Source organism: Megalobrama amblycephala, linkage group LG24 (assembly GCF_018812025.1).
Source record: "Megalobrama amblycephala isolate DHTTF-2021 linkage group LG24, ASM1881202v1, whole genome shotgun sequence".
Taxonomy (NCBI): Eukaryota; Metazoa; Chordata; class Actinopteri; order Cypriniformes; family Xenocyprididae; genus Megalobrama; species Megalobrama amblycephala.
Window position 1 is genome coordinate 24,145,139 of NC_063067.1, and position 11,400 is coordinate 24,156,538.

At 36.9% G+C, this 11,400-nt stretch overlaps 1 protein-coding gene across 1 annotated transcript in view; it reads left to right on the forward strand.

The window, feature by feature from the left end:
* The first annotated feature begins 3,359 nt into the window (after nt 1–3,359).
* cc2d2a (coiled-coil and C2 domain containing 2A) overlaps nt 3,360–11,400 on the forward strand; it is a 45,563-nt gene continuing 37,522 nt past the window's right edge. The window contains 6 exon segments of the mRNA XM_048178920.1: nt 3,360–3,472; nt 3,773–3,876; nt 3,962–4,037; nt 6,866–6,916; nt 9,519–9,599; nt 11,231–11,348. Of these exon segments, the coding sequence (XP_048034877.1) occupies nt 3,863–3,876; nt 3,962–4,037; nt 6,866–6,916; nt 9,519–9,599; nt 11,231–11,348 (340 nt within the window). The 5' untranslated portion in view covers nt 3,360–3,472; nt 3,773–3,862.

An 11,400-nucleotide genomic window follows, 5' to 3' on the forward strand; every position in this document is an offset into this window, starting at 1 on the left:
AGCTGATCTGGAGCCGATTCGGGGAGGCACAGGTAGACCTGTTTGCCTCTCAAGAATCTGCCCACTGCCAGTTGTTTTACTCCCTGACCGAGGAGACCCTCGGCACGGATGCACTGGCACACAGCTGGCCCCGGGGCCTACGCAAATATGCGTTTCCCCCAGTGAGCCTTCGTGCACAGACACTGTGCAAGGTCAGAGAGGACGAGGAGCAGGTCTTGTTAGTTGCGCCATACTGGCCCAACCGGACCCAGTTCCCAGAACTCATGCTCCTCGCGACAGCCCATCCCTGGCGCATCCCCCTGAGGAAGGATCTTCTCTCTCAGGGGCAGGGCACCATATGGCACCCACGTCCCACCTGTGGAACCTCCACTGGAATTCAGGCCGGACTACTCTCACGTTATCTTGAGACCCCGGCCTGGATATGTGCCCAAAGTTCCCACCACTCCCTTCCGGGACCAGGTGGTGAACTTGCAAGCACTGCCCCCGGAGGAGGCAGACCCAGCCTTAGCGTTGATGTGTCCTGTTCATGCTCTGCGCGTTTACGTGGACTGCACGCAGAGCTTCAGAAGCTCTGAGCAGCTCTTTGTCTGTTTTGGAGGTCAGCAGAAGGGAAAGGCTGTCTCCAAACAGAGGTTGGCCCACTGGATAGTGGATGCCATCGCCTTGGCGTACTAGTCCCAAGGCGAGCCGTGCCCCCTCGGATTGCGAGCTTACTCTACTTGGGGTGTTACTTCTTCCTGGGCGTTGGCACACGACGCCTCTGTTGCAGACATCTGCAGAGCTGCAGGCTGGGCGACACCGAACACATTCGCGAGATATTACAATCTCTGAGTGGAACCGGTGTCCACCCGTGTGCTGTCAACATGTAGGTAGCCACGGGTGTTCGCTTGCTGTGCCATTTCCCTCGGATGAGGGAATGCGAGCATTTTTTCCACTCCTCAGTTCAGTTCCCCACATGGTGAACCCTGTGGAGTTCCTCCTGCATCTTGCGGCAGCCAGACGCGGTGGAGGCGTCCAGCGCTAGGTCCAGTACTCCTGTGTATGCCTGGTTGGTCTGCCCTTGTACTGGGCTAGATGCCCATATGTTGTGATTCCCCGTGGGTAATCCTATATGTGTTTGTCCACGGTACGGTTTCCCTGATGGTAAACCCATGTCTTTCCATGGGCGGCTCTGCTGTGCCCCTTCTCTGAGTGCTAGAGTTCCTCCCGGAAGGTAGGACCTATGTCAGAGATCTTCCATATGCGTTATTGTCCTCAGGCCAGTCCATATGTGTTTTCCACACGTTACCTCCCTTCGGGCAGGGTGTGGTCTCCGTAGCTTTCCCCTCCTCTGTGAACGCTTTCCTGGCATTTTGGTCATGGCTGAAAAACGTGGGAATTGAGTCCCGAAGCACTCTTCCCTGGGGGTAAGGAACAGCAGCTTCAACCTTCTCCACTGTAACACCCTGAACGTGACTGACTAAATGGGAACGTCTAGGTTACTATTGTAACCCCCGTTCCCTGAAGGAGGGAACAGAGACGTTACGTCTCCTTGCCATAGCTCTGAGTCACCGCTGAGCGGCCAGATACCTATCTCGGCTCCTCAGCAAAAATATGAATGAAGGTGAGTATGCCGGCCCTATTTATACCCGGATGCCGGGGGTGTGGTCCGGCATGTATATCTCACTGGCCAATTCCCATCGGCTTGTTTTGTATCCTTGGAGGTGACTGGCCTCCCAAGCGAGACCCCCCCATTACGTCAGTATCAATGTAACATCTTTGTTCCCTCCTTCAGGGAACGGGGGTTACAATAGTAACCTAGACATTGTACACAAAAAACAAAATTTTATGGAATTACACCCAAAAAAGTTTGCTTAATTGCAAAAAAAAAAAAAAGAAAAAAAAAAAAGGTGTTTGGTAGTGACGTTCCTTAAAGTTACACACGGATTTTCAGATTTTGAGCACATTTAACTCAAAATGATGGTCCCTATCTACTATGAAAAAGGGGCTATGAGAGGGAGGGACAGAGGAATATTTCTTGATCAAAAATGTAGAAGTGGGATTAAAATCAGCCAATGGAATAAAACATACATTATTTCAGTAGTGACAAGAGTGCAGGACACATTTTTTTTTTTTTAAATAAAGTTTCATGATTTAAAAATAAAATATAAAATAAATATATATTTTTAACTTCACTTTTTAAAAATAAAAATATATTTTTAAAAAACAACAATGGAAAAAATTGCAAAAATTATTTCAATATCATTTTCACAATTTGAAATGTAGGGGTTAGGGTTCGGGACAGCCACCTCCTAATTGAAAGTACCCAATAAATGATGATTTTTAATAATATTTTAATATTATTGTGGGATTCAAATAATAGAAGGATATTAGTTAATATTTAAGATTTGAATACTTAAATGCTTTTTAAATGTGCTTTTTGGTTGTGGGACAGCAGTTTGCACCAATTCTGTTGAAAGGACCATATAAGAAATAGTGAGAAATTTTTTATGGCAAGACAGATGAATTTTTCAGAAGATTGAATAGTAAAAAAATGTTTTACACTAAATATCAGTGTACTATATTACTGCCTTCATATGAGTGATGCAAAGGTACAGTGTGCATTTGGGAAAAAGCTTATATTGGGAAAAAAGAGTATAAAACACCCTCTGAATTCTGATTACAACCATCTGAACAGGATCAAATAACATACAGAATCTGTGAATGTATACTCACCACATGGTTGGTTTTGCATTCTTTAAGAAAAGATGAAACAGCTTTAGAGCATATTTTCTGGAGCAAAAATACTGAATGAGGTCAGATTTCTTCCACTAAGTTTGCACATTGCAGTAGTTCTTGTGAGGGATTTAGTGATCTTATAATAGAGTCCAATAAATAGATGAAATCAAAACAGGCTGTAAGGTTTGTTATTGGAACTGATCTGTAGTCAAATCTCTATATGATTTTAGAAATTATATAATTTTTAAATGTTTAATCATAACATCATTCAGACTGTGATTGCTTTAATGTTGGTTTTGTTTAAATAAACAGGAGTAATAAAAGTGTTTAAAAGTGTTTTCTTTCCTATATTACACGTGTTCTTTTGGTTTTAGTTTAATATGGTTCTTGCTAATCGTTTAGAAGACACTCCTTGATGGTATAAATTATTTTAAAAGTTCAAGAAATAATTTTATGAACATATAGATTTGTTTTTACATTAAATATGATTGTAGTCATATTGTAAATATTGTTGTGTACAATCAAATAAACGACATAAGGGGAAAAAAACATAGACAGTAAAAAAACCCTACACATTCATGCAATATCGGATTAAGCGCTGTTTAGTGGCGTCACCAGATTTAGGTGATTGACGGGAGTCTGAGCCAATGAAAAGACGCGCCGACATAAATTGGGACGGACCGGACGCAAACCGCTGCGGTGTTCGGTTGAGATTATTTACATCCGTTACCAGGCAGCGGGACGCAGCATGACGGTAAAACTATACCAAAATATAACGTTATATTTAATAGCTGCTCCTTTAGTGAATTAATGCTGCTCGCATTGTTGCCATCTGGAAAGCATTAGCATTTTGTATTTTACTCAGGGTTATTTCCTGCATCGAGAGAGTAACGTTACAGTCTGCTGTTATTAAGAGATTTAATGACTTTGTGACAGAAACATCAGATGTGTGTTTATAGACAACATAAGTCTATATAAGTGTGTTTATAGAGTGTGTTTATAGACGTTTATGGTGTTTTTGCTGTGGATGATACAGTCAGTCCCTCTGCTAAAGGTTTATTACAGTTTCATCAAGAAGTTCCAGTGAAGTTCTTCCTTCTGATATGAACTGGGAAGATATCTGACATCAGTAGTTGTATTCAAAATGTCTTCGCCCAGGTAATCTCCAGTTTTTTATTATTTCAGGCAATAAAAACAACAAAAGTGATAGTTTTAAGACTGCTTTCTGTCTTGTTGTCTTCAGTTATGTGCGGGAGAAGATCAGGAAGAAGAAGAGAGTAATGCAGGAGTCTTTAGGAAGAGTCAGAGATGATAAACAGGTCAGAACATGACAGTAAAAGGAGTTTCAACCTGAATAATACTGTAAATAATAAGATTAAAATAAAGTATGTTAATAAATTCGTTTCAATTCAATAAATGAGTACAGAATGTGATTAAAATAAAAAATATTAGTTGTTTATCTATTACATTTACTAAATTAGATTAAAATAAATAAATAAAAATGGATTAATAAATATAAATTAGATTAAAATTAAGTAAATAAATTCATTAATAATACATTTAACAGTACATTACTGTAGTGAGTAGAAAAATATATACAGTGCACAGCATAAATGAGTACACCCCCTCTGAACAAATACAAAAGATGTATTTTCTTCATGATCACTAATACAATTCAAAACTAAAATGTATTAAACATATACATAATAGAAACTGAGAAATATATGTCATTAATAGCCATAAAATAAGTAAATTAGCCAATTTTGTTTAAATTAAGGATTGCAGAAATGAGTACACCCTAGATTTAATTCAACAAATGTATAATATTCTAGCACTTAGTATGCCCTCCATCATTTTGAATATACTGCTCTGACCCTTCTTGGCACGGAGCGTACAAGTTCATGACAAATTGTCACATCTGTCCTTTTTAACTCCTGGATGTTGATTTTAAGACTGAGTGCAATACATTTCCACAGAAGGTTTTTCACCTTGGGAGAATGCATATCCTCATTGTCATGTTGAAAAAATGCCCAACAATGCAGGGAATGAGGAAAGGGTAACATCTTCTGTTTCAAGTTTGTGTATTAAATTACACAGTGGTGTGGGAATTCATGACAGCATTGATAAAGCACAACTCCCTCACACCTTCAGCACTCATACATCCCTATATAAGAGCTTTACTACCACTGAACTTTACTGTGGGAACCAGGCACTTCTCACTGTACTCCTCCTCTAGCAACACCAGAACATTTTGGATGCTGTTAAATCAAAAATGATTGATTTGGTCTCATGAGACCAGAGTATTGATTCCCAGAATCTATATTTTGTAAATATGGGCTTTTGAAATGGCTAACTGACTTTTTTGTGCTTTGGATACAGTAGGTAGTTCCAGTGAGAACAACAACCATGCATGTCATTTCTGCAGGCTGCATCTTACTCTGTGAGATAAACAGTCACTCTTTTCATAGCTTTTGCTGGCTCTGAGACACTCGCTTGGTATTTCTCCTGCTCTATGTCTAGCAAAAAAATCCCTCATCACTAAATGAAAGCTTAAAATGAAGGTCTGATTGTTTCAGGGGCCTTGTCACAAGTCCATTGTTTTTGAATTTCTGTGTTACTTTTGCTATATTTTCACACTTAAATCAATGATTTGGTAATTGTTGGTAAACCTCTTGTACCACTGTCCTCTTTTGTGCTAAGAAATAAGTCTCCTGACAGTTCTCTCCCAAGTGGTTCCATTGTTGTCAGCATTAAGTCTGAGAATGATTCAGTGGGCTATACTGTATAACACTTTTAATTGTCAAGAAATTACTTCTCTTTAAATGATTTGGTTCAACATACTTACCTGTTGATCAAACATTGCCTTAATCTTATACCAGAATTTTTTTTTAATTTTGTTTTATTTAGTAACTTTTAGGAGGGTGTATTCATTTTTGCTACACAACATTTTATCACCTTGATAAGAAAGTATTTTCCTGAATAATTTTGACATGCTTCTTTGGTAATTGATTAAGTTGTAATTGACTTGCTGGAACATTATATCTCTAAAGAACCCTAACATGTCTTCTAAGTAATGAATTGCTGACTTTCAGAAGTTTCAGAAGGGGTGTACTCATTTATGCTGTGCACTGTATGTATCTAAATAGAAACTAATTTTAAATTCATAATATTCATTTTCAGTGTATAAATTGGGTGTTTATAGACGATAGATGTAAATTTTAGGACAGTCCCTCACACGAGGATGATCACAGGTGGTCTGTATCATCTAAAATATTGAAAACCCCTTGTATAATATAATGATCAGTGATTGTCATTTACTATGTGTGTTGTTCATCACCTGTCTTTTTAAGGTGCTGCACTTTTGGGCAATAAAGTACAACTGTCCGGTTCCGGAACTCTATTCATTTTCTCCATAGGGAAATTGTTTTTTAATGATAACATATAAACCTTTAAAGACAGCCCTACTGTGAGCTGTGTGGTTGTTAATCGATAGCATTTGCTTCTGTTGAAGCCCTCATTATTTTAACATAGTTTTAAACTAATAATGTTTAACAGCTGATTTTGTGATGATAAACTACATTACCCATGATGCTGTACAGAAAAGCACACCAATCGGAGTCGAGACAAGCACGTGACAGATTATCTCATTAGCTCCACCCACTCTGATGAAGCACTGCAAAAGATGACAGTCAAGACAGTCTCCGTCTCAAAATACTTTTTTAAATATACATGCATATTTTTTAGTAAACATAAAATATATTGTTTTATATATAATCAACATTTTTAAATGAGTGTTTTTAATTGTGCTGTTCGCAATGCTTCATGGGACTGTAGTTCTTTCCCTCACTAAAGCCGAAGTTCACAGTCTGTTATCTTTGTATATTTGTCATTTTTCAAATACTTTTTATGTAGTGTTGTGATTCTCCTCGTAGCTGGCTTGTCACTTTAACAAAGATTTTTTTGAAATCCCTATGGGAGAAATGAATGGAAAAAATACTTCTGGAACCATTGGAAAAATGTGCAGCACTGTTTCACTCTACACAGACATGCACTTGCATGATGGATGTATTTCATGTCTGAAGCTGCTAGCCATGTTTGTTAGCGTCACTGAACACATGTATGTGAAGCCTGTGCTGATCTGCTGTAGGCTTTGGTTCCGTCGGATGGGGATCTGTCTAAGGATCGCGCTGCGGTGGAGGTTGGTTCTGTACTCACCTTTTCATCTTCCTGTAGTGTCTAACACATTCTTTCTGGTCTTTCCTTCAGTGCTGCTTCATTCCTAGTTCTCTCAAATATAGGCATCTATATTGCCAAGAAGGACAAATGAGCAGCACACCTGTGAATGAGTCTCAGAACTGGTTCAAATGAGTCCAAGTCTTCTGAAGTCACGTGCTTTCAAATGGATCATTTTAAATTAATCATATGGACCAGTTTTATTTTAATAGGCTGAGTAACAAAATTTAAGCTATTCCTTCAATGCTTTTCTTTTGGGCTCTCTTGATCATTCTTTGTCTCTCTTCTTGTATCCAAGCATGTGACTTCCTTAAACTGCTTCTGAGCAGTGAGGAGAATGCCGTGTGTTATCAGTTTATTACTAACAGCTCTAGACCTGTCACAAATACTGAATACTGATCGTGGTTATTTGATCTAATCAAAATTATTTAAAGGTCCCATTCTTCGTGATCCCATGTTTCAAACTTTAGTTAGTGTGTAATGTTGTTGTTAGAGTATAAATAAAATCTGTAAAATTTTAAAGCTCAAAGTTCAATGCCAAGCGAGATATTTTATTTAACAGAAGTCGCCTACATCGAACGGCCAGTTTGGACTACATCCCTCTACTTCCTTCTTTAATGACGTCACTAAAACAGTTTTTTGACTAACCTCCACCCACAGGAATACACAAGAGTTGCGTTTGTAGAGTGTGTTTGTCTGTTATTTTCATCCCGCAGTCCAATCACCGGGTCTGATTCCGGCTCAAATTGATAGGGTAAAATTAAAGACATGTTTACAATAACACTGAGCGCATGCATCTCCACGTTATGGTAAGAGGCGTGACCTTTCCGGGCAAGGAGCGCTAAGCTGCTGTCGAATCACAACACAGGAACCGCTGGCACAATCAGAACTCGTTACGTATTTCTGAAGGAGGGACTTCATAGAACAAGGAAGTCATCAGCCCATTTTTATGACAGTGGAAACAGCGGTATACAGATATGTAAATTATGTGAAAAATACTGTGTTTTTTTTTTACACGCGAAACATGAACACATGTTATATTGCACACTATAAACACAATCAAAGCTTCAAAAAAACACGAAAAACGGGACCTTTAAGATAACGGCAATAAATGGTTTTAATTATATTATATTATATTATATTATATTATATTATATTTTTATCAATTGATTAAAAAATTAACTAATTAATCACACATTTTTTTCTGTAATTAATCGTGATTAATCATGATTAAACATTTGAGGTTTTAATATTTTTATATTGTAAGTTACTCCAAATTAATGTAGGAACAACTTAAAGACAGAATATTTTAAATATTTGTTTAATGGCATCTTTTTATGAATGAAGGTCAGTATCACTGATACTAGTACTGCAATTGATGTCTCTATGAAATTGTTTTTAAACATTAATTATAGACATTCAACATTACAGTATAACTGAAGGCTATCACGTTCAACATTTATTAGGCTTATAAAAAAATTGAAGTGATTGAAGTGAACTTAAAACAATCTTCACATAAACCCATTATAGTAATAAATGTCATATTTACCTGTCTAACAGGTAGGAAATGTACAGACATTGAATAAAGTTATCAAATACTTTACAGTCTTCAGTGGATAAATTCTAAATTAAATATAGATTAATCCTTATTAAAGCTACAATTTTCTCTGTTACCTTTGTTCTTTGATTAACATTAATGACAGAAATCACAGCAACTGCTTTATTAGCTACTGTCACTAAGACTGCCGTCACTTGATGCGGATCAGACTCACGTCTCATTTTCTCACAACTCCTTAAGTTAATTTAAGATGTTATTTAACTCATTTAAAGGTGCTCTAAGCGATCCTGGGTGGAGTAACTTCCTGTTGACGTTCGAAGTGTTTCAAACAAAACAGAGGCTAGCTGACCCTCCCTCCTCCTCCTCCTCCTCCTCCCCTCCATGCTTCCTGAAACATCATGAACGCGCATTTAAAACATTCTTGCGGTTGTGGCTGGAGCATGTTTATTATGTTTCGTGGTCCAGGCTGCACCAGTTTGTTTTTATTGCCGTTTTCGGAGCTTGTGGCGACTACAGAGACCGCGTTTTTTTAAGTGTTCAGGGGACAGGCAGCTAGCGGATAGTAGGAGATGTTTGCTGTTGCGACAAAAAATGTTTTGGCCTAAAAACACGTGACATCACTAGAGCACCTTTAAGACTGCTCTTATGAGAATACTCGACAAAATGGGTATTTTGGGAAAATTGGCGTAATAAATCTGTTGTTTTTTACATTTAACCAGAATTTTGAAAAAACAAAAACAAAACAACTCCAACAAAAAAAAAAAAACAGTCACAGTGGACATAAATATAAACATATAAAACATATATATTATATATATATATATATATATATATATATATATATATATATATATATACATATATATATATATATATATATCCATGTACTGTTTTTTTTTTTTGTTGGAGTTGTTTTGTTTTTGTTTTATTTATATATTATACTGTCCATTAGGTAGTGTTGATGATCATATATATTTTTATTGTAATATTCTTTAATATGTTATATTAGGAGCTGGCAGATGGAGAAGAGGACCTTGGTGAGACACTCAGACGCTCAGTGATGGCAAAGAGAATGAAAAAGAAGAATAAGGTCAGGACTGTGCTAACTTCAGAAATAGAGTATGATTACCAATATGTAGATTATTTATTTATTTTATATTTTTATAAAACAATAACGACTACTGCAACAATAAAAACTTGATATTAATTATTAATATTTAATTACTATTTATTTATTTAAGTAAATGGCTATTAAAAGTAATAATGCAATCAGTTTTAATCATTCAATTATTTCTGTTTTTTAGACACAGTGATGATTACTACAACAATAAAACATAATATTAATTATTATTATTATTATTATTACTGTTATGCTATTCTCATTTTTATTTTGAAAGTGAATGGCTCTAAAAAATTCAGGGGTGTGACGAGATCTCATGTCACAAGATCTTGCGAGACTAATATGTGACGAGATTTCTTGTCGAGTCGAAAAGTAGTCTGGTGATGTTGCCATGAAAGAGTGTTAGGATGATTAGGAAAGAATATGCCACCGCTACGTTTACATTATGCATCCACTGTCGTTTTGCTTTGTATTTAAATAAAAAACATTTAATTCAGTTGGATAATGGTCGCCGCCGCTCCATATTTGAAGAGTTATGCGCGATCATGAAAGTGAAAGTAAACGCGAGCGCGCATTCAAACGTGATTTCAATACCCCGCATTTTGAAAGCGATGAATACAGATATCTCTCAGTATGAAAGCTATTTTAGGCTGAGCAGTGTAGTTGTAACCATCTCTTAGCTCTGTATCAAAGAAACATTTGGTCTTATTTGCACTTTGAATATTGAGAGAGTGTGATTATGGTTGCACTTATTGTAAAGTGTTACCATAAAAAATGAATAACAGTTTTCTCTTAATTTTATTAAGCACAAACAGTAAGGTTTCATTTGTTAACATTAGTTAATGCACTGTGAACTATCATGAACTAACAATGAATGACTATTTTTATTAACTAACATAAACAAAGATTAATAAATACTGTAGCAAAAATATTGCTCATTGTTAGTTGATGTTGGTTAATACATTAATGTTAATAAATGAGACCTTATTGTAAAGTGTTACCATTTTTATTTATACTGTTTTATTTCTATGATAAGTTTGTGGAAAAGAAGTTCAGTTAGGAGGTCAAAAGTTGTAGAAGCTCATAAATCATGTACAGTAAGGCCTAAAGAGACTGAAATCATACAGAAGAAAAGTCAGTCAGCTGAGTTAGTGGCAAAACCTTTTATAGTACTTGAGTATTGTTGTCTTTTACTGCATATGAAAATTCATACTCAGAAAGTAGAACTGAAATGACATTCATTACAAGATGATTAGTTAAAACATTTCAAATACACCTGTAGAATATTTTTCTAGTCATGTATTTCGCCATTGAGGATTTTTTAAAAATAGTGTGTAAAAATCTTGTCTCGTCTCGTCTCGTGAGATACCCGTCTCGTCACACCCCTAGTAATAATGCAAAGAATACATTAAACAGTGATTTAATAGTGTTGAGTGCTGTTCTTCAGGGACCAGATAAAGAACCATTACCCAGTTTAAGTTAAAAAATGTGGGTATTGGTACAAAATATCAGTCCTTAGAGGCTGTGAAAGAATCACCTCAGACCTCATGTGCTTGTATTTGTTTTGTCTGTAATGTCTGCTTGTGGTCTCCATGTTGTAGCTGCTTAAAGAGATGGCGGTAGAGTCTCCTCCAGATGAGGAGGTGACAGCAGTGCAGGAGGTGAGAGAGGAGCAGGACACACAGCGGGGAGGAAGCCCTACAGTGCGCTCTCCGAGAGGTGAGGCTATAGACCTCATTACAGAGCATAGGTTTATATAGCGTGTGACGAC